The sequence below is a fragment of the Aethalodelphis obliquidens genome, unplaced genomic scaffold (genome assembly GCF_003676395.1).
Source record: "Aethalodelphis obliquidens isolate GAN/ISIS:26980383/991018 unplaced genomic scaffold, ASM367639v1 scaffold31, whole genome shotgun sequence".
NCBI classification, from domain to species: Eukaryota; Metazoa; Chordata; class Mammalia; order Artiodactyla; family Delphinidae; genus Aethalodelphis; species Aethalodelphis obliquidens.
In genome coordinates this window covers 7,654,481-7,677,662 of record NW_020837975.1, presented here as the reverse complement: position 1 = coordinate 7,677,662, position 23,182 = coordinate 7,654,481, and the positions used below count along the sequence as shown (strand labels likewise).

Below are 23,182 nucleotides of genomic sequence, written 5' to 3'. Positions count from 1 at the left end.
AAAAAAAAAAAAGCCTATCCAGGCAGCTGTGGGGAGAAGGGTTAGCAAGGAGACTTGGTTACTGCTCTAGTCCAATTGGGAGGTGACAAGGGCCAGAGTAAGGCAGTAGCCATGAGACATGGCCCCAAGGGGGTGGATTTGAGAGTGACCAAGAAAATCCAATCCGTTGGAGTTGGAGACTGACTAGATATGGGGCAAGATGGAGAAGGAGTCAAAGGTGAGCATGCAGGTGGAGGATAAAATTTTGGCAGGAGCCATGGGGATAGAGATTGAGCAGTAGATATGAGAGCATGAAGGAGAGAGAATCTACTGGATTTAATGATGGGTTTTTCATGAGGGGGATGGCAGGGAGGGAGCAAGTCATCCTAGATTCCCAGATCTCTGTCTTAGGTAACAAGGTAGGTAAGTCAGACAATATGGGAAGAGAAGCAAGTTTGAAACGCTTTGGGCAAGTTACCTGACTTCTCTGAGCCTCAATTTCCACACATGTAAAATGAGAATAATAATATCCACCTCTCAGCATTGCCATGAGAATTAAATAAACTGGGAAATTGCAAGGCATAGAATATACATTCAATAAACACTTTGGGGTGATACCAATAATAGTGCTTGCTCACGTGCTGAACACTTAATCCTCAGAACAACCCTGTAAGGTAGGTACTATACTATCCCTATTTTGCCAACATGGGAACTGAAGCACAGAGAGGTGAAGAAACTTGACCAAAGTCACCCAGTTGGAAAGTGGCAGAGTGTACTTTCCTAGCCACTGCATTATACCTTACTCTTTCTGAGACATATAACTGGACTTGAGGGAAGAAGAGAGAAAATGGTAGAAGAGACAGACTATAGACCTGATGCATAATTTATCCCAAGAGCTGATTTTATTTGGAAATGTGCCTCCACAACTTGGTGGCAGTCTGGGGACAGATGGCCCCTGGCTTGCTTGTTGACTCTCTTTCCCAGCCTAGGGCATAGAGTCCTTTGGGTTAAGGCACAGGGTCAAGTTCTCAAGGATTAACATCCCTGACAGCCTCAGTGGTCTGGGGCCTGGGGCTGGTGCAAAAAGATGAACCAGGTTCCATTCTGGACTGTTTCGTGGTTGGAGGGCCTGGGCCCTTGGCACCAGGACTGTAGCTCCTTCTTCTGCAGAGGCTGGTGTCACCCACAGGCCAGCTGTGGCCAGGTCCTAGTAGGCATGAGGTTGGAGTAAAGAGGCTAGTAGAGGTTAGTTTTCTGGTGCTGGGTCCACTTTATCTTCCTGAGGGGCAGAAGCTGAGATGGGCGCCTCTTCCCCACAATTGAGGGACTTCTGCTGCTCACTGCTGCTGGGTGAGGGGGTCTTGCTGCCGTGGGATCCCCGGTGAGTCAGGCGTTTTAGGGAGGAGTCACGGCGGGCAAGTTGAGGGGCCTGGAAGCCTGTGAAGGAGCTGCTGGTGGTGGGACGCTTGTCTGGCAGAAAAAAGGCAGGTATGAGGAAGGAGCAAGGTGCATGCAAAGGGGGAGAGGAGAACCCGCTGACCTGCAGTCCTGTGCTGGCTCGGTAGATCTGGGGGTATCCCTTCCACCCTCCCTTCTCCATCCCCGCTCCAGGGAAAGCTCCAGGGCCTAACCCTTCTCACCTCCAGGTTCTATTGGATGCATGAGCCGGTTCATCTGGACATTCCAGTGTTTCACGTTTGTGCTGGCCTGGCGCAACTTCCGCTGTGCAGCCTGTGCAGGCAGGACCAGGGAGGAGTGGGTCAGAGCCACCCTCCAAGACAGACAGTCTTGACCTTTTCAGGTTCACATGCCCCTTAGGATCTGACAAAGGCTATTGATCATCTTCCCAGAAAAACTCATGTATGTTCATAAAGAGTTATGAACTCATTAAGAACTCAACTCATAATGAGTTGGCGTCGAATTTCAGGGGACTCACAGGCCCTCAAAGGGTCAGAAATAACCATAGTTTCCACTTATTAAGCAGCTAAGATGTACTAATATCTTATTTAACTTCCAGAGCAGAAGTTAATAGCAAACAAATTCAAAAGAGGTTAAGTGCCTTACCCAGGGACATACACGGAGCTCTGAACCACTGCATTACACCACCTTCCCAAGACCTAATGCACAAGCCTCTGCTCCAGTGTTCACTCAGCCATTAGCAGCGGTTGTGGGGTGGGGAATCATAGAGGAACTTTCCCTTTCTTTGATACTTATTTCTATGTTTGAATTTTTTACAATGCCCATGTAGGCCAACAAAGCAAAATAAAATAATCAATATTAATAAAAACAAAACATCAAAAGTTAAAAAAAAAGTCTTCTATGGAGATTCAGGCTCCAAAGAGTGGAGCCAAAGTACAGGGATAGCAAAGTAGGGGCTGGAAGAGTAGGAGGAAAAATTTTTGCCCAGATTAAAAACAATGATAAAAGTCATAGCTAAGGTTTCTTCAGTGCTTACTACATACTTAATTTCACGTGTTATCTCATTTAATCTTCATAGCAATGCTATTATCGGTCTCCTTTCTCAGATAAGGGACTTGGAACTCAGAGAGGTTAGGCAACTTGTCAGAGGTCACACGGCCAGGCAATGATGGAGCCTGAGGGATAGAGCTTGAGGGAAGGTTCCAGAGCCTGTGCGTTAACATGCTCACCCTCGTTCACCTGGCAGCCTCCAAACGGCTCCACCCCAGGCCTCACCTCCACATCTTCGTCGGCTCTCTGCCGGTTCTGTCGCACCTCCTCCAATTGCTGCTGGGCCTGCTGCAGGGAGCGGCTCTGCAGGGCCATCTCCTGCTGCAGTTCCTGCTTCTCCTGCTGTGCCCGCTCAATATAGCGCTCCTGCTCCTCCTTCAGCTGCAGCAGCTGCTTCAATTTCTCCTCCTCCTCCTCCAGCAGTCTGCCAGGCATCCACTGTGTCACCTCCAGAGCCAAGGCACCTCGCAGGTGCTCGGCAAGTGGGGCGGGGTTGGGGTCGGGAAGTCAGGGAGGGGAAGCAGAAGGGGCCCCTCAGTTCTACCTGGTCTGGGCTAGGCGCACGGCCTCCTCGTCTTGCCGAGCTTTCACCTCCAGTTGCAGGGCCTCCTGAAGCCTCTGCTGCATCTCCTCTAGCTCCTCGATGCGCTGCCGCTGCCGGGCAGCCTCCTCCTTCTTCAGCTCCATCTCAGCCTGCATGGAGGCCCTTGCCTGCTCGGGAAATGGAGCCAGGTCAATGGGGGCATGGGGGAGAGAGGCAGCAGGTATGCTGCTCCTTCCCCCAGGGCTTTGCTAGGCCAGCCCAACTACTTATCTCTGGGTGAGGGTCTGGGGAGTTCCTTCATGTCAGCGTTTCCTGATCTGATCCCCTCTGCAAGCCTGACTAATTCAGATAATGCTCAGTGAACTACATGGTGGAAAGGGGCTCAAGTCATCCCCTTTTTAGCACCAGCCTTAATAGTTATTATTATACATTATAATATAACGTTTTATAATTATAATTAGGGTAGTGCTTGGAAGGGAATGACAATAATTATAATTGTTATAACAATTATAACTCAAAGTGTTTCCTTAGTTGATCCTCCTTTCCATACCTCTATAAGCCAAGTTCTATTGGCATCAACATGTCACAGGTAACTGAGGCACAGAAAGGCTGAGTAACTTGCCTGGGATCACACGGTTCCTAAGAGGCAGAGCTGGGATTGAATCCACAGTGTCTGACTCCAGATCTAGATCTCTTAAATCCTAAATCTAATTGCCTCTACACGCTTAGTCCACCTCCACATTCATCCTGCCTTCCTCCCATCCTGCATTCCCCAAAATGGTTTCATTATAAACTCAGATCAAGTCTAGTCCAACCTAGTCCAGCCTTGGTCCAAACTCATCCCCAATCACACCGTCTTTAGCAGCTCCTCTGTCCAAGTCCCGCCCCCAGCCAAGGTTTCTGAGCCAGGTCCCACTCTACACCTAGCACTCAGGTCCGACCCTCCCATTTCGTAGGCTCAGGCCCGGCCCCCTTACCATCTCTCCTCTCAAGCCATCCCTCGGCCAGGTTCCTTATCCCACAGGCCCTGTTCCTGGCACAGTCCCCGTCCCATACCCATCCTTCAAGCCCGCAGGCTCTGTTCCCAAAATCCCTCAAGACAAGCCCCGCCTCCACTTGCATTCCTCAATGCGTGGCTCCGCCCTCGACCAAGGCTCCGCCCCAGGCCCCGCCCCCAGTGCTCAGCTCCCAGGCCTGACCGCACCACACCCCTCAGCCCACCGCCTCCTAAGCTGTGCTGCCCCACCTGCTCAGCCTCGCGCAGCTGGCCCTCGAGCGCCTGTTGCAGCTCGCGGTGCTGGCTGCGGCGCCGCTCCTCCTCTTCCTGCAGCAGGCGCTCGGCCTGCCGCTGCGCCTCCTGCAGCAGCTCCAGCTCCTGCAGCTTCCGCTCCTTCTCCTCCTGTAGCTGCTGCAGCCGCAGCACCTCCTCCTCCTTGGCCGCCCGGCGCCGCTCCCGCTGCTCCCGCTGCTCGCGCCGCTTCTGCTTCAGGTCCTTGTGCAGCGACATCTTCCCCTCGGCCTGCAGCCGGATCGCCGTCTGGATGGCTGCGGAGGGAGCGGGAGGGGCTGGCCGGGGGCAGGGCAGCCTCGAGGTGACCCACCGCCAGAAAGGGGCCTTAGGAGTTGCCCGTGTCCAGTGCCCAGCCTCCTGCTGGGCAAAGTGCTGTCACCCCCTTTCACAGGTGAGGCGACTGAGGGCCAGCCAGGTCCAGACCACCCAGCGAGCACTCACCAGCCGTCCATTCCTGGCGCTGGCGCGTGTCTGAGGCGCTCATCTCGTACGTGCGGGAGGCAGTCTTCACACAGAACATGCAGCGCTTCCCTTCTCGGTCGGGCAGCACCTGGGAGAGGGTGGACAGTCCCAGACAGGCTGGCTTCACTGGAGTCAGGGCCACACCTGCCCCAGGGGTGCTGCAGCTCCAGCCCCTACCCCCGCTGGCTGACCATCCTCCCCGGGCACCCCTCCCACTCTGACAGGAGCCTGCGTGGCCCGGTTTGAAGGTTAGTTATGGGGATACTTGTGTGCCCACAGCTCTGTATCCTTTGCTCTTTGAAGGTGGGACTGTTCTCTTGGTATCTCTCCATGAGGCCTAGCACAGAGGGATCACTCAGTGTTTATGCAGATCACGCTGGAACATCTCCCATGACAGGGTCCTCACTATCGAGACCGTTCATTTCCACAAAGCCCTGCCTGTTGAGAAAGTTCTCCATTCATTCATTCCACAGATATTTTGTAGTGTCTACTGAGTGCCACTCATTGCTCTGGGCCTTTGGGATACTGAGATGTGCCTAACAGACCAAATCCCTGCCTTCCCTAAGCTTACATTCTAGTGGAAAATAATTGCTATCACCTACTGAGCTTCATGTGTTCTAGAGTCTGTACCAGGCATGGATTATTAGCTCCACTTTACAGAGAAAGAAACTGAGGCTCTAAGAGGTCCAGGAACTTGCCCAATTCACACTGCCTATTAGTGGTGGAGCTGGATTTCTGCCTAGATCTGTGCTGTTTCCACAATGACAGCTGTTTCCCTATGTGACAAAAATGGATAGAGCCTAGGATGACTATAATAATAACATTTTTAAGGTAAAATAAAAAGTGTTGGTGATACATTGGAACTTTCATACACTGCCGGTAAGAATGGAAGATGGTGCAGCCACTGTAGAAAAGTCTGGCTGTTCCTCAAAAATTAAACATAGAATTAATGTATGGTTCAACAACTCTACTCCTAGGTATGTACCCTGAGAAAAAAAATATATCCACCCAGAAACTTGTACCTGGATGTTCATAATAGCATTATTCACAATAGCAAAAAGATGGAAACAACCCAATATCCATCAAAGAATGGATAAACAAAATGTGGTACATCCTTACAATGGAATATTATTCAGCCATAAAAAGGAATGAAGTCCTGATTCATGCCACAACATGCTTGAGAACATGATGCTAAGTGAAAGAAGCCAGACATAAAAGGACAAATATTATATGATTCCACTTATATGAGGCACCTAGAACAGGCAAATTCATGGAGATAGAAAGCAGAATAGAGGTTACCAGGGGCTGGAGGGAAGGGTGGATGAGTTATTGCTTAATGGGTACAGAGTTTCTGTTTGGGATGATAAAAAAGTTTTGGAAATAGATAATTGGGATGGTTACATGTGAATGTACTTAATGCTACTGAATTGTAACACAAAATGGTTAAAATGGCAAATTTCATGTTATGTATATTTTTTCACTACAGTTTTTAAAATTGTTGTTTTAAGCCTCTAAAATAATGGACAGAGTCAAGGGAGGAAAAGGGATGGGAAAGGAGAAAGAATAGGGAGGTATAGAGTTGCCAAAGGGAATGGAATTTGGGTGAAGGAGAAAGAACTTCAGAGGAACTTTAGAAAGTTTTGCTGGGTAGAGTGAGACATAAGCCGCTCCTCTGAAATCTTTAGCAAAGTCCACATTATTCACCAATGACTTTAGTATTTGATTTGCAGTTTGGTTTTTTTAAAAAAAGTGCTGACATATGGAATATAAAACAGACAAAACAAATGAACAAACATAACAAAACATAAACAGAGTTATAGATACAGAGAACAAACAGGTGTGTTTGCCAGAGGGTAGGGGGCGTAGTGAGAGGAAGGAAGAAGTTGAGGAAGATTAAGAGGTACAAATTTCCAGTTGCAAAATAAGTGAGTCATGGGTGTAAAATGAATAGTGTGGGGAATATAGTCAATAACTATGATTACATAGTTATCTTTGTATGGTGACCTATCATAACTAGACCTATTGTGGAGGTCAGTTTGAAATATATAGAAATACCGAACCATTACGTTGTGTAACAGGAACTAACACAGTATTGTAGGTCAATTATACTTCAAAAACAAACAAACAAATCCATAGAAAAAGAGATCAGATTTGTGGTTACCAGAGGTGGGGAGGGAGGTTGTTGCGGGGATAGAGGGAAGGTAATTGGATGAAGGTCATCAAAAGGTACAAACTTCCAGGGCTTCCCTGGTGGCACAGTGGTTAAGAATCCGCCTGCCACTGCAGGGGACACGGGTTTGAGCCCTGGTCCGGGAAGATCCCACATGCCGTGGAGCAACTAAGCCCATGCGCCACAACTACTGAGCCTGCGCTCTAGAGCCTGCGAGCCACAACTACTGAGCCTGTGTGCCACAAGTACTGAAGTCCACACGCCCTAGAGCCCGTGCTCCACAACAAGAGAAGCCACTGCAATGAGAAGCCCGTGCACCACAACGAAGAGTAGCCCCCGCTTGCCGCATCTAGAGAAAGCCTGCGCGCAGCAATGAAGACCCAACGCAGCCAAAAAATAAATAAAATAAATTTTAAAAAAGAAAAAAAGGTACAAACTTCCAGATATAAGATATAAGTACTAGGGATGTAACGTACAACATGATAAATTAACACTGCTGTATGTTATATAGGAAAGTTGCTGAGAGAATAAATCCTAAGAGTTCTCATCGCAAGATAATAATTTTTTTCTATTTAATTTTGTATCTATATGAGATGAGGGATGTTCACTAAACTTATGTGCTTATCACTTTATGATGTATGTAAGTCAAATCATTATGCTGTACACCTTAAGCTTATACAGTGCTGTATGTCAATTATAGCTCAATAAAACTGGAAGAAAAAATAAAGTGTGCTACTTTTCTAAAAGAAAAAAAAAATTGCTTCCATGGCTGAGAATAGCCTTGAGGTACCCAGGTATGCAACTGACCCTTGAACAATGCAGGGGTTAGGGGTGCCAAACCTCTGCCCAGTCAAAAATCCACATATAACTTTAAAGTCAGCCCTCAGTATCCTGGTTCCATATCTGCAAATTCAACCAACTGCTGATGGTGCTGGCTGTACTCCTGAATGTATTTATTGAAAAAAATTCACATATAAGTTCCAACTTGTGTTGTTCAAGGGTCAGCTGTATTTGGGTTGCACTCATCTAAGCGGGAATTTGTCACTGTGGCTTTTCCCATTTACCCTCCTCCTGACCCTCTTGCCTTCACACTGCACTGGAGCCCCTCTGAGCCTTGAGATGTGCTTTGCCCCCTCAACTGTCCCCCTCACCTCCACGCAGCACTGCGCATCCAGCAGGATTGTACCCCTTTTCTCCTTGCACTCTTCACTCGCGAAATAGCAGAGGCAGCTGGGCTGCAGCTGGAACCAGCGTTCTGCCCAGTTCCTCCTCAGGTGCCCTCGCTTCCACAGGTAGCCCTGCCAGCCAGAGCAAAGTCAGAGGCATCACTGCCCCCCCCCACCTTCACCCTCCTCGGGGTCCTCCCCTAGTTCCCAGCCTGGCCTGACCTGCTTCAGGACGTCTTGGATGAGTTCCTGGTAGACCTCGTGGATGGCCATGCTGAGGGTGTCTCGCCCCACGCCTCGCAGACAGCGGCCTGAGTTGAAGAGCTCCAGGAACTGCCAGACGCTGAGCCCGCTGGTGCTCTGGGCTGCCTGGGCCTCCTGGGCCAGCAGCTCCTCCAGCTCACCCAAGCCCACCTCCAAGCTCATGCTGCTGAGCACCTTCTTCAGCAGGTATTCCACCTGGAGCGGGGGAGGGAAAGCTTGGTGGCTGCAGCAGGCTGTGGCGCTGGTGCCAACACCAGGGGGCGCTCCCATCAGGCGCCCGGGGCCTGGGCAGAAGTGACCAGGGACAGGACGGTGGGGTAGGGTCAGAGGACAAAACAACTAAACGCTGGAGGACACCTGAGTAGAGATTTAGGAGGGAATCCTGGAGCCCCAACTTCAATTCAGGCATCCCCTCCCCAAGCTTCAGTCCCACTCCTTCCTGCCTTGAACTAAGGGCAGGGTGAGGTGGGAGCTGAGGGGGCCAGGGGCCAGGTGGAGACAGCAAGTCATAGAAAATGTCAACAGGGGAACAAGGGCCCTCTCAACCAATATCCTCACTTTGCAGATGACAAAACTGAGGCTCAAAGGGGAAGGGGGCCTTCCCTGGTGGCGCAGTGGTTGAGAGTCTGCTTGCCAATGCAGGGGACACGGGTTCGAGCCCTGGTCTGGGAGGATCCCACATGCCGCAGAGCAACTAGGCCCGTGAGCCACAACTACTGAGCCTGCGCGTCTGGAGCCTGTGCTCTGCAACAAGAGAGGCCGCGATAGTGAGAGGCCCGCGCACTGCGATGAAGAGTGGCCCCCGCTTGCCGCAACTGGAGAAAGCCCTTGCGCAGAAACGAAGACCCAACAACACAGCCAAAAATAAAAAATAAAATAAATAAATAAAAAATGATAATAAAAAATAAAGGAATTCCTTTCAAAAAAAAAAGTGCGGGGGGGGGAAGTGACTTGTTCTGAATCATACAGCAAGTTGGTAGCAGCCAGAACTCAATTCAGATCCGCATCCCATGATTCCTTATTCCAAGCCCCAAGCCCCAACCTTAGGGATCCTTCCCCTATGGGAGAGCAAGGGGATTGGAGGTGGAGTAAGCAGAGCAGGGACAGGAAACCTGTTACAGAGGAACAGGAAGTGGTGGTTGGGGTACCTCCTGCTGCAGTTTGTTCACACTGCATGTTGATCACAGTAGCAAGCAGCTTTCTGACCTCTGAGAGGCCACCTCGTCCTGACTGGCAGGAGTCTGACAAAGATGCCCAGCCAGCCAGGTGTCTGTATAGATAGACACATGTCCCTCGACTGCCCCAGCAGCTCCTTGGGAAACTCTCTGCAGGACTTTCACTCTGGGGGCTACTGGGTCTCTGCTGGGAGTGGGGCGGGACACCCCTCACTCTTCAACAGAAGCAAGGGCACGAATCTGAGCGCAGTTAGATGTGCCAGGACTTCTTGTAAATACGGTGGACCTCTCCCCCACGTACCCTACTCTAAAGACCTAAATTCGCCCTGGTATCTTCGCAACCACCAAAAGGGCTAAAGGGTCAGGAGAAGGCTGAATGGACAGGGGAGAGAGGAGGGGGAGTAGAGGGAGGGTGCAGGGTGACTGGAAAAGGGGGGGCATCTGCCCTGGCTTCACCCATGAGTTAAGGAGGTAGAGGCTAGATTCTAGGCCTCTACTCCCAGGATGCCTTCTCTGGGTCCCTGAGGTGAGTCTGCCCAGGCTCTCCCCTATATTGTAGAAGATGGGAAGAGAAAGTCTGAAACCAGGGGCAGACTTGGTTGCACACTTGGAGTGACTGGAGAGATGTCCCAGGAAGGTCTCTATTCCCCTAATAATAGCATCCTTCTCAGGTTGCCACAGTGCCTAAAATCCTGCCATTTGATTTTAAATGTTCTCATTTTTAAATGCCCAGTCATGTATCAGGCATTCACACCTCTGTGTAAATAGAATTTGCAGATCATTTTCCTACTGTGAGGGCTAGCAGAGCCTTGAAGGAAGTGTAGTTTTTGACCTCCTGGGAGAAGGCATAATTGTTCTGATATGGACACTTCTAAGCATCTGGAGACAGATGGGTGTGAACAGGTCCCAGGGTGGGGAGGTAAAGAAGAAAGGGGATGTGGGAAAGTATGGAGGCAATTTGGCCTCCTTCATGGTTCTGCTAAGGTCTGCCCCCAAGTGATAAAGTCCCTGGGGCTTACCTCATCAGGAACCATGATCAGAGGGTACTTGTCCTCAGACAGGAAGTTGAAGAGGCACCAGAGGCGGAAGGCATCCTGATTGGAGAGCATGCTGTTCCCGTTGCTATCCACCTGATAGTTCTTCTTGGCCGTGAGGGTCCAGCACAGCTCATCAAAGTGCTCCTTAACGAAAGCCCCCTCCTCCACCTGCCACCAGGCCGGCAAGTCAGCTGAGAAGGCTGCCCCGTCCCTGCTCTACCACCCAACTAGGCTCCAGCTGGCTTCTTAGGGTCATCTATTCCCCTGCTCCCCACACTGCCATGTTGGGGCTCTAACTTGAGGAGTCCCTGAGCTGATGATCAGGTAACTAGCTGACCAACCAGCCTGACCCCAGCCCCCAGCCCTGCTACTGCCACCACTCCCTCACAACCACTGCCCCCAAGTCCCCTGCACACAGAGAAACTCAGGTCCCTCAGCCCAGGGAGAAAGAAGGGGAAGCCCAGGAGGGAGTGGACAGTCAAGGAGAACCTGAGAAGACAGTGACAGCTGGGAGAAGCAGGGGGGACAGCACTTGGGGGAAACTGGAGAGCCTTTTGTAAAAGTTACAGCTGGAAGCTAGGCAGGGATGGGGTGGAAGGTCGTGGGAAAGGTGGAGGCTAGGATAGAGAGGAGGAAGCTTGAGAGTGAGTTAAGGGGAGCCAGGAGGGCGCAAGTGGCTGGGAGGTGAAGGATGGAGATGGGAGAGCAGGGGTGGACAGAGGGGACAGAAATGGGGTTCATAGGGAGAGGAGTTGGGGTGGCAATGTATTAGGGTGCTGGTCAGGTTGGGAAGTGGGGAGAGGTTAGAGGGGCCCCACCTTGTCCAGGATGTACTTGTTGAGGTAGGGCATGTACCCCTGGCTGGACACAGGGCCATCGTCATCATCTCGGAAGTGCTCCTCCAGGGCCACAGGGTCGTGAGGGATGTGCAGGACGGTGTACAGGTTGTGGGACAGCACCTGAGACAGAGGGCAGTTTGCCTTCCTGAACCCCAACCAAAACTGGGCCAAAGGGCGGCTCCCACCTCCTCACTTGTCCCCACCCCCATTCTGGCTGAGTCTTCTGCATACATTATTCAATTCAATCATAACTAAAGCTTCTGTATATATAGACACAATGGAATGTTATTCAGTCATTAAAAAAGGAATGAAATCTTGCCATTTGCGACAACACGGATGGACCTTGAGGGCATTATGTTAAGTGAAATAAGTCTGATAGAGAAAGACAAATACCATACGATCTCACTTATACATAGAATTTTTTAAAAAGGGAAAAAAAGGTGTTCACAGATACAGAGAACAGACTGTTGCAAGAGGTGTGGAGCGGGGAGGTGAAATGTGTGAAGGTGCTCAAAAGGTACAAACTTTGGGTAAGTCATGAGGGGACTTCCCTGGTGGTCCAGTGGTTAAGACTCTGAGCTCCCAATGAAGGGGGCACGGGTTTGATCCCTGGTCAGGGAACTAGATCCCGCATGCTGCAACTAAAAGAGCCTGCATGCCGCAACTAAAGATCCTGCATGCCACAACGAAAATCCCGCGTGCAGCAACTAACACCCAGCGCAGCTAAATAAATGAATACAATAAATAAATATTGAAAAAAAAGTCCTGGGGAGATATAATATATAGCATGGTAACTATAATTAACAATATTGTATTGCATCTTTGAAAGTAGCTAAGAGAGTAGGTCTTAAAAATTCTCATCACAAGAAAAAAAATTTTGTGTAACCATGTATGGTGACAGATGTTAACTAGACTCACTGTGGTGATCATTTCTATATATATATATATATATATATATATATATATATATATATGGTCATTACGTTGTAAACCTGAAATTAAAATGTACATTATACCTCAATAAAATCCAAAAAACTAAAACTTGTACACTTGCTATGCACCAAGCACTGTGCTCAGCACTTTACATATACTTCACTTAACCCACATAACAAGTGTTTATATCCTCATTTCACAGATGAAAAAAAACCCTAGGCTCTGAGACATTAAGTAACTCACCCAAGGGCACAGGGCTGGCAGAGCTGGGATTCAAACCAAGGCGGCCATGCTCTTTGCCACTTCGTCAGGCAGGTATGTGCCCTTTCTGCAGACAAGGACGCCGAGGCTCAACCGACCCAGTAACTTGCCCAAGGACCCACACTGAGCAAGAGCCTAGGATCCAAATCCAGCTCTGCAGATCCCAAGGCTCAAGGGCAGAAGCCTGACATTTACCATCAAAGACTCAGGCTGCTGTGTGCCTAGAGTCCAGTGTGTCTGCTCCAGGAAGGGCATGTGCAGTTCCAGTCACTGCCCTTCTAAAGATGGAAGGGAGCTGGAGAGGGAGCAAAGAAGGGCCACGGAAAATGGTCTGTGGGATGTGGAGGACAAGGCTAAAAGGGATGGCGGCCATGGGAAATGGGTTGGTTAACAAACCCAGGATATTAGAACAAAGATGTTGAAGCTTGAACGAGGGGATCAGGAAAAAGATAAAATTGTCTTGGGGTAATTCTGTTATAGCACTTATCACAGACAGCGTGAATGATTAAAAATTGTCACCTAGTATGTGCCAGTCACTGTATGAGGTGCTTTCTATACCCCACGTCTAATCTCGGCAACCATGATATACAGACATTATTATCTCTGTTTTTCAGATGAAGATGCTGAGGCTTGGACAGGTTAAGAGTAACTGGCAGAGTTGAGGTTGCAACTGGTTGTTCCCGGCTCTGAAGGCTGCTTCCCCATTAAAATATTGACCCTGGGGCTTCCCTGATGGAGCAGTGGTTAAGAATCCACCTGACAATGCAGGGGACATGGGTTCGCGCCCTGGTCCAGGAAGATCCCACATGCTGTGGAGCAACTAAGCCCATGAGCCACAACTACTGAGCCTGTGCTCTAGAGCCCACGAGCCATAACAACTGAAGCTTGCACACCTAGAGCCTGTGCTCCACAACAAGAGAAGCCACCGCAATGCAACACCTGCACACTGCAACAAAGAGCAGCCCCCGCTCGCCACAACTACAGAAAGCCCACGCGCAGCAATGAAGACCCAATGCAACCAAAAATAAATAAATAAATTTATAACAACAAAAAATATATATATATTGACCCTGAGCCTCATTCCCCAACTATATAGTGAACTCTGGAGGCCAGGTCTATGTTCATCTTTATGTCTCACAGCACCTATGTCCTCTTCTGCACACCAAAGGCAGTCAATAAATGCTGTATTTAAGGGCTGCTTCCACCACCAGCAGTCCACCTTGGAATCAGCTCCTCTGAGGCAGAAGCTGGCAACATCCTAGAGATGGCGTGTATACCAAGTCTTCATTTCTTTGTTCTCTTTTGTGAGAGGAGGGGTAGAAGGGTTTGAGACTTCTTCCTAATGTTCTCCTGGGCCTCAGGTTCAACTCAGCAAAGTGGGAAGTAGGGGGGGCCCAGCAAGGGGATTGGTGTATCTCTTTTCCCTCCTTTCCCTCTGGACAGCCATCTCTGATCCCCACCCCAACGCTCATTGCCATGATCTTCAAATTAGCTCATGTGCCATCTTTGGTTTTGCCTACTCTTGCTCTAAAGGACATCTGAAGTTTCTTCCTGATGAACTCTGCCCCCCTCCCTTATTTTGGTAATGGAGCCTTGATTTTCCTTTGAGAAGTAACTCTCCCCCATTTTCAATATCTGTGGTATTGGCCATTTGCACCCCTACCCTACCTGGCTGCAGAGGTGGGCACATTGGAGTCGTGGTGTTTGGTTCAAGGATGCACATGACCAAATCTAGGCCAATGAGAATCATCCCTGGGATTTTTGCTTCCTCTAGTGGAGAAGAGGTGTACTCTTTCCCATGGGTATACATGGAAAGAGTTAAGCTGTTAGAAGATAGAGGTAGCTGACATTTTTGTCCCTGTGTGGGAAGTACCTGCTTAAGAATAAAGCTATCAGTGAAGAAAAGCAGAGTCAAGGTATAAAGAGTCATCATTTGAGGACCTAGATCTAGCCATGCCTGAAGCCAATACTATGCTTGGAGTTTTGTTGGTTATGTGAGTCAATCTATAACATCTCCTTTAAGTTATTTTGAGCTTGGTTTCTACCACCTATATGCAGAGAATACATGATTAATACATCCGTGGTCATAGGATACCAGTCCACACTCTAAGAGGTGCCACCACTCCATGCTTAGCACTTAGAATCCAGGGTGACCAACACAAGACAAATACCCACTTCTGAAGAGATAGGTGTTATTCTAAGAGTTTCACATATTTCTACCTGTTGCCTCCTGGCCTCTTTTCAAATTACCCATGTCTTTATCTTTCTTCAAGCCTCCTAAAGCACCTCTTTGAGGAAGCTTCCTGCATAGCCCAGCCAAATGGCTACACTCCAGTGAAGCGTGCGGGGGGATATGGAAGGCCAGGAACCTTCACTTTCTAGTTATGAGGCCTTGGATAAACTCCTTCACCCCCTGAGCCTCAGTATCATTGTCAGTGAAACAGGGGATAATACCCACCACGTATAGGGGCCGTGAGGATGGAGTGAGATATATATAGAGAGAGAGTGAGAGAGTTAGCTCTGCACAGAACAAATATAAGTTCCCTTCTCATATAGAAAGTGCAATTTTTTACCTAACAAATTAGCAAAGATGCAAAAGACTGATACTATCAAGTATTGAGGAGGCTGTGGAGAAATGGGAACTCAAATGCCCCACTGTTGAGATGTGAATTGGTAGTCTTTCTGGAGGGCAAGACTGTATCAAAAATAAAATTGGGCATGACCCCAGCAATTTTAATCATCTAACTTATAGATGCTCAAGAGAACAGTTACCTGTACAAGAATGCTCACTGAAGCATAGTTTAGAATAAACACACATTGGGAACTTCCCTGGCAGTCCAGTGGTTGGGGCTCTGCGCTTCCACTGCGGGGGGCACGGGCTGATTCCTGGTCCTGGAACTAAGATCTCGAAAGCCGCGGCATGGTGAAAGGAAGGAAGGAAGGAAGGAAGGGAGGGAGGGAAGAAAGGAAGAAAGGAAGAGAGAAAGAAATGAAGGAAAGAAGGAAAGAAGAAAGGAAGGAAGGTAGGAAGGAGGGAAGGGAGGAAGAAAGGAAGAGAGAAAGAAAGGAAGGAAAGAAAGGAAGGAAGGTAGGAAGGAAGGAAGAAAGAAAGAAAAAAGAAAGAAAGAAAAAGAAAGAAAGAAAAAGAAAGAAAGAAAGAAAGAAAGAAGAAAGAAAGAAACGGAGAATAAATAAGGCACTGGAGACAGCCCAAGGCTCCTTCAAGAGAGGACAGGTGGGCTTCCCTGGTGGCACAGTGGTTGAGAGTCTGCCTGCCGATGCAGGGGACACGGGTTTGTGACCCAGTCCGGGAAGATCCCACATGCCGCGGAGTGGCTAGGCCCGTGAGCCATGGCCGCTGAGCCTGTGCGTCCAGAGCCTGTGCTCCGCAACGGGAGAGGCCACAACAGTGAGAGGCCCGCGTACCGCAAAAAAAAAAAAAAAAAAAGAGGGGACAGGTACACCAAGTCATAGACCTGTGTGTGGTTGAAAATTTAACTTCTGCCACATGTGTACTTATGGGCAGGTGATTTAACTTCTCCAAGACCTTAGTCTCCTCCTCTTTGAGGAAAAAAAGGCGCCTGCTCCACAGGGTGTTTTAGAATGAAGAGCTTAGCACAGCACCGGGTACACAGTGCAATAATAGAAATTGCTTAATAAAAGTTGTGAGCTATTTTTATTATTATATTTGTATGAACAGACATGGAAAGATATGCATACTATACTGGCAGGTGGAAAAAAGCAAGCTGTAGAATGAAATATTTGTAAAATAATATGTGTGCAAAGATTATGCTGAACCATATTAAACTGCTATTTTAGTAGGTCAAAACAATCAAACATCAGCAATTTCATATAGTTCAACCTAATAAGTTTATTTGTACATAGAAAAAATTTAGAAGACTCAGCAAACTGTTAACAGCTATCACCCTACCACTCTTCCCCAGGGAGGGGAGGCAATTTCACATTCTTTAACACTATTTTTGTCTTTCAATTTTTTTAACCAGTAAAACATGTTTTACTTTTCTAGTAAATTTCAACTTCTTTAAAATTATATTCTTCGGAACCAGGAGCATATATTGTTTTCATGGCAACATTTTTAAACTATAGAGATTAAAAGACAAAGGGTGCCATTAACCACTGTTATTAATGTACCCTGCTATTAAGTTGCTCTGTGATAATGTTCTTTTGCTGTTCCCTGTTGGTGTGAGCATTTCTGGGTGTTCTACATTCCTTGAGGGCAGCAAAGACTCTAATCTCAACCCTGACTCCAGAGCTCAACACAGTGTCCCCCACATTGTGTTAATCAATGTTTTTGACTAACTCCTCAAGTCTAACTTAAATGCTGCAGTGGTTTCCCAAGGTTCTCAGAGTAAAATCTCAGAGTCTTTCCAGAGATTTTACTCTGTACCTTCTCTGACCTCATCCCTCTTGCTCACTTCTCTCCAGCCCCTCTGGCCCCTTTGCATTCCTCAAGCCCACCAGGCACACTCTTGCCTCAGGGCCTTGGCCCTTGATATTCCTTCAACCAGAAACATTCTTCCCCCAGGTCATGGCTCACAGCCTCTCCTCCTTCTGATCTTTACTTAGGTGTCACCTTCTCAGGGAGGGCTTCTCTGACCACCTTACTTAAATCTGTAATCCTATCCCCTCTACCCCCCACAGTAAGGATAGGGATATCTTCTGCTTTATTTTCCTCCATGTCATGTATCACTTATTTTATCATCTGTGTTCTCTGACTAGAACGTTAGCAACACAAGCGTGCGTTTTTTTGTCTGTTTTACTCACTGCTGTATCACTGGACCTGGCATATAATGGATACTCAGTAAATATCTACTGAATGAACCTAAGTGCTTCAAGGGGAGAAGCAGGAAAAATACAAAAGTCAGACGGACGTGGACTGAATCTCTCTGAGCACATGAACCTCGCTGGGGCTCAGTTTTCACATTTCTAAAAATGGAGTTCAAGGAGATGATGTACAAATTCCCTCCCACCCCAGGATAGAATCTGCCACCCAGCAGCACACAGTTATCTGAGCTGTTCCTCTCTTTGGTTCACTGGCCCACGTTCTCCTCTAAGACCTTCCTCACCTGGACATTTTGCCAGGGGAATCTGAGGAGACCAGGGCAGAGAGGCTCCGACCCTGTTAGCCATCAGGTATCAGGACAAAGAGGAATTAAAGGCTCTAGACACTCAGGGCTCAGGGCCTCTCCCCAGAGAGCTCAGCCGACCTCAGACTGCCAGGCTTCCTGTGCCTGGGTGCGGGTAAGGGCCGGGGGTGGGGAGAGAGTGTGACCAGAGGAAGGTCATGCTGGAAAGGAAATGGCAGGAGTGGAGGCTGGCTTGCGGAACTCACCTGCTGATTTCAATCAATCCTTAGCCCTGGAGGCAGGGCTCTCATTCTCCTCCTTTTACAGAGGAGGAAACCAAGGCTCAGAGAGGTGGAGTGTCCTCTTGCTCAAAGACTGATTCTAAAGCCCTAGCTAGATCTCTGCTACATTGGCTCAGGTTAAGCATCAGAATCACCTGGGGAGCTGGTTGAAACTGAAATCTGCTGGGGCCCGCCCAGACCTACTGACTCAGAGTTTCCGGGGTGGGGTCCAGGTGTCTGTAGTTTTCACAAGCTGCCATTTGGGCTCCCCCAGAGAGGATTCTCTGTCTTCCCCACCCACCCAAGCAGCCCCTGACCTCTGGGTTGGCAGCCATTGACCTTTAAGAGGCTTCATTTATTCACTGTTTCCTCTGGAGGCATGTTGGGGGTGTGGTTCTCCCCTGGGGGCTTGGGAGTTTCCTAAAAGCTCCAGTGCAGCAATGCAATGGGCGCCAGGCCCATGGTCCTGTAGTTCGCAGACTTCAGGAGTTGACGCAGATACAGAGGGTATGGGAATCCATAAAAGTACCAAGCACTAACTACAAAAAGAATGACTAATTTCTTTCTCCTAGCTGGCCTTAGTCTTTCTCCCTCCCTCCCCTCTCCCTTCCTTCCCTTCCTTCCTTCCTTTTTCTTTCTTTCTTCCTTCCTTCCTTTCTTTCTTTTCTCTTTCTTTCTTTCTCTCTCTCCTCTCTCTCTCTCTCCTCTCTCTCTCTCGTTTAGATGGCCTATAGTCTTTAAACGTAGCTAGGTGCTAAGTAATTCTTTTAAAATATATAGATCCTTTTTAAGAGTCACTGAATGTATTTTTCTCAACCAGTGGGGTACTAAAGCAAAACTATCATGAGGGAGTAGCACCAGGAATTTTAAAAGATGGGAATCTCTGGATTAGCTGTGTGCCTGCTGAGAGCAAGAAGGGGCTTGGAGGGGTTGGCTGTCAGCATCAAAGGAAAGACAGAGGCTCAGAAAAGGGAGAGGAGAAGCTGCATCAAGGATCAATTTCACCTATTTGAGGTACTTTGTTAAAATTTATTTTCGGAGGCTAGCCAGAGAGCGTGGTGATCCCCAGTTCAGCCCTCAGGCTTTACAGATGAGAAACCAGAGGTTCAGAGATGGGCAGTGACTTGCCTAAGGTCACCCTACTGGGGAGCAATATAGGCCTCAGCTTATATGGCTCTGAGTCAAGTGCTCTGCACATCATTGAATCATCCTCCCCTTCCTCCACACTGTAGACTGAGGAGACCAACAGCAGGCAGGGGTCGGGGCAAAGCTGAAGACCCCATTCATCAGATTCTGAGACTGGAGTTGTTATTAACTTCTTCTCTACCGAGGAGAAGGTGGTTGTCCCTCTCCAGAGGAGACACAGCCCGAAGCTCAGAGGCTCTTGGTGGGCAAGAGACCCTCCCTGGGCCCCAGGACTGCCCCGAGTGCCAATGAGAGGCTCTGGGAGACCTGACAGAGCCAAGTAGGGAAGGCCCTAGTTCACCCTCCCTGCCTTCCCCCTGCTCCTGTCTGTCAAGGGGAAGTGGTGAGCCTCCTAGGATCCCCACTGAGACACACTGCTCCAACCATGCGCCCAATCTCAGGCCCCTCTCCCCAGCCCTGGCAGTCAGGGAGTGAGGAAGCCAAATTCTTAGCTGATCATCCATGAAGCCTAAAGCCAAAGCTGCTCCCAGAGGGAAGATGGTATGGCCGTTAGGAAACCCATCATTCCCAAGGCTCGCCTCCCTGCAGCCCACTGTCAGGATGGGAACTCACTCCTAAAGCTCTTTAAAGAGGGAGATTCTGAGGACCCTGCCAAAGCTCACAGTCCTGAGAAACTTTGTGTTCAACCTAACTCCGTTCTGGGCAGAAGTGCCATTCTTACTGATCTATTTTTATTTTTCTCAACCCACCTGGACAAAGGCTATCGTACTTTCTATAAGAATTCAGAGAAGGGGCTTCCCTGGTGGCGCAGTGGTTGAGAGTCTGCCTGCCGATGCAGGGGACGTGGGTTCGTGCCCCGGTCCGGGAAGATCCCACCTGCCGCGGAGCGGCTGGGCCCGTGAGCCATGGCCGCTGAGGCTGCGTGTCCGGAGCCTGTGCTCCGCAACGGGAGAGGCCACAGCAGTGAGAGGCCCGCGTAAAAAAAAAAAAAAAAAAAGAAAGAATGAATTCAGAGAAGAAAACTCATTTCATCTCTCCCGCAAGCCTTCTCTTCTTCAGAGAAAACAATCCTGACTCCTTGGGGTACTTCTCAGAGCACTTGCTGTTCCTCCTCCTTCTGGCCTCATCACGGCTTTGCCCAGGACAGCAGGTGGCAGCCTTTCTACCAACACATCAGGGGAGAAGTGGTGACTGTTGCAGACAGACACAGCCTGCTCTGGGCTGGTGCGGGTCTCCTGCCTCTTCCCAACTGAGGACGCCAAGGCCAGAGGCAGTTTTAGCAAGGACGGGCTAACCCCAAGATCTCTTCCCTTCTCACCAAGTCTTCCAGTGGAAGGAGTGTGCCCTGCCCTGCAGGTCTGTGTCTCTTTTGCTTCTTCCTCTGCCTTCTGGCCACTTCTCTATTGCTCTTTTGCCTTTCCGGCATCCCCACCCCCAAAAAGGCATCCCCACCCCCAACACTATCACTACTTCCTCCCATTCCAGTATCTAGCACTATGGGCTTGAGGGAGAATTGCCTTCCTTATCTTCCTCTCCTGACATGGGCCCTACCATTTATGCCCCACCGGCCGCTGGGCCTGAGGCTCCCACTGCTAGCTCAGATTCCCAGAGTGGACAAGTTTTCTGTCAAGTGGGCTGAAATCTACCATTGATCCTGTGGGACCACAGAGGCTGCTGGCAGTGGGCTCAATGTGAGCTGCGACGGTACAAAGACAGCAGATGGTTCAAGTATGCAAGCTCCCCAGGCGATCTTCCTTGCAAATACTCAACCTGTGGGGGTGGGGAACAGGCATCCACCCAGTTAGAGGCCAAGACAGAGGCTCAAACTAAGAAGGCTTACTGCCTGATTGGCCCAGGAACCGGAGAGCCATGGAGTGCTGTATCTTCCATGTATGAGAGGCTTAGAGAGTCTGGAGGTGTCATAGGGCCACAGGTAATGGAGTGGTAGAAAATGGAACCTTGGAGGCAACAAACCATGGAGGTTGGGATTGTTCCTGAAAGATGTTAAAGGGGCAGAGTGGGAGGTGGATGTAGGACATGGAGTTTCCACAAGGACAGATTTTGGATGATCTGCTTTTCCTCTGTCTATACTGAAGACCTCACTAGATTACATAACCTGCAATAAGACAATTTAAGTAGAACGTAAGGAAGAACCTGTCTGTTGGGAGATTCTCTCAGATGATCAAGAGTGGTAGTGGACTCTCCTTCCTGGGGGAGCCAAGAGTCACTTACTGGATGCTCACAAGTCTGGCTAAGGGGTCGATTATGGGATAGGACCAGTTTGGGACATCCAAGTTCATCGTGTCCAAGTTCAAAAGTAGGGGGATGGAATAGGGGTGGGGTACAATGCCTAACCTGTCCTATCCGTCTCTCCCAGGTTTCCAGGCACCTCCTAGCTCGATCAATTAGAATGGAGGTTTCCTTGAGACTGCACTCCTCCTCTGTGGGGGGTGGGTGACAGGGGAGTTGCCAGGATACTATGGCCTAGCCTCATGCCAGGCACGTAGCTGGTGCTCAGTAAATATTTGTAGAGTGAATGAATGAATCCCTAAGGCGGATCCCAGAGGGCTGACGCCCACCCTGCTCCTGACTCCCCGCGTTCCCTGGCTCCAACGGCCTAGGGCCTTGTTTCTTCCCCACTAACTAGGGTGAAGGCAGCACTAACGCGGGGCTACAGGAAAGAAGGCGATAAACTTTTCGGCCCCCCAGGAATTATCTAGGACCAAGCATGAATTTCAGAGCAATCACTGATGGGGCTCTTCCTGGGCTCAGATTCCACCCCTTCCCTACTCGAGTTCTCAGGGTCTAAGGTAAGTTTCTCAACCTGGCGTGTACGGTGTGAAGGGGGTGGTGAGCCAGGCAGCAGTATAATGGGGTCTTCAGTCCTTGCCCCTTCCCACCTCTGTCCCACCTGGGAGGCAAGGTCCAGGGGAGCTGCTCTCCTGCGAAGGATGACTGAGCTGGCCTGGTTTGGGACTGCGAGAGGCTCTTGAACCCTCTCTCTCAGCTCCGAGAGGAAGTGACTGACAAGCACTAGCTAACTGTCTCTCTTCAAAGCCAGGAGGAAGCGGCAGGAAGGAGTAGGGTGTGTGCCCGAGCTTGACTCTGGGGAGACGTGTGCCCGTCACACGGAGTCTGGGATGCAGCTTGGCCTGTGGCCCTCAGAACCCCATGATGGCACCTCTACTCTCCCGAGAGTTGGGGGCCAGGGCTCTGGGCGATGCCCCTGCACACACCTCACTGGGGCCTCTGGACAGGGGGCAGCAGCATCCACTAGGCCATGTTGCCCCAGTTCCCCAGCACGGGCCCTCCCACCCCTCCTGGGTCCCTGGCTAGCTGGGTGCCCCAGGAGGAGCACAGGGTTCAAGTCTAGCTTCAGGCAGCAGGGGCTGATGAGACGTGTCTGCCGGCCTCCCCCGCGCCCCAGGTGCCCCTCACCTTGAGCTGGGACTTGGAGACCTTGCCGCTCTTCTCCACATCCAGCGCGGTGAAAGCGTACCAGACGGACTTAAGCAGCTCCTTGCGCAGGGCCATGGCTGAGGCGCCCGCCCGGCCCAGGGGCGGCTCTGACACCAAGATCCGGTTTCAGGAAATGCAAACGGCTGCAGAGACCGCAGAAGGGCCGTGGTGCAGAGCAACAGCTCCACCTGCCTGCTCTCGCGGGCTCCCCACACTGGCAGGACCCAGCCTGTTGCTCTTGCAGTGCTCAGCGGCACCACTCCCCGCATGGGAACTGGGGTCCAAGCCCTGGGGAGCTAGAGCTCCAACTCTGATCAGCCTGGTTCCCTGGGTGTGAGGCCCTCTAGAGGCCTCCTCAGCCCCAGAGCCTCCTGGAGCCTTCTGGGCTCCCAGAGGCAGCTTGATGAGGGAAAAGCAAGCCCATCCCGACTTTGGAGTCAGATAAAAGGGGGCAGGTCCTGTACCAATTCCACACTTACCAGGTAGAAGGCTTTGGATAAATAACTTAACCTCCTTGAGCAGTTTCTCATTGGTAAAGCAGGAGAAATACTCACCTCATAGATTGTAAAGAGGTCTGAGAATGGATGTAAAGCACAAAGTAGGCAGTGGATAAAGCATT

The 23,182-nt window shown here is 49.8% G+C and overlaps 1 protein-coding gene across 2 annotated transcripts; it reads right to left on the bottom strand.

Moving 5' to 3' along the window:
* Positions 1-859: 859 nt before the first annotated feature.
* On the bottom strand, positions 860-22,673 carry DEF6 (DEF6 guanine nucleotide exchange factor). 2 transcript variants are annotated; one of them, XM_027127028.1, is made up of 11 exons: positions 22,543-22,673; positions 11,376-11,516; positions 10,540-10,725; positions 8,304-8,540; positions 8,067-8,213; positions 4,725-4,833; positions 4,239-4,537; positions 2,993-3,159; positions 2,674-2,872; positions 1,620-1,710; positions 860-1,449 (listed from the first exon to the last, which is right to left on the bottom strand). In XM_027127028.1, the coding sequence occupies exons 1-11, from the start codon at positions 22,636-22,638 to the stop codon at positions 1,226-1,228; spliced, it is 1,896 nt and encodes a 631-aa protein (XP_026982829.1). In that variant the 5' UTR covers positions 22,639-22,673; the 3' UTR covers positions 860-1,225. The 2 variants fall into 2 exon arrangements, with proteins under 2 accessions (XP_026982829.1, XP_026982830.1); XM_027127029.1 differs by lacking the exon at positions 22,543-22,673 and adding an exon at positions 12,573-12,596.
* Positions 22,674-23,182: the final 509 nt, after the last annotated feature.

Coding starts and splice junctions, on each gene's coding strand:
- DEF6 (XM_027127028.1), bottom strand. CDS start 22,638: ATGGCCCTGCGCAAGGAGCTGCTTAAGTCCGTCTGGTACGCTTTCACC. Junction 8,541..10,539: donor TGATCATGGTTCCTGATGAG/GTAAGCCCCAGG, acceptor CCCCCGCTCCAG/GTGGAATACCTGCTGAAGAA. Junction 3,160..4,238: donor AGCTGCGCGAGGCTGAGCAG/GTGGGGCAGCAC, acceptor TTTCCCGAGCAG/GCAAGGGCCTCCATGCAGGC.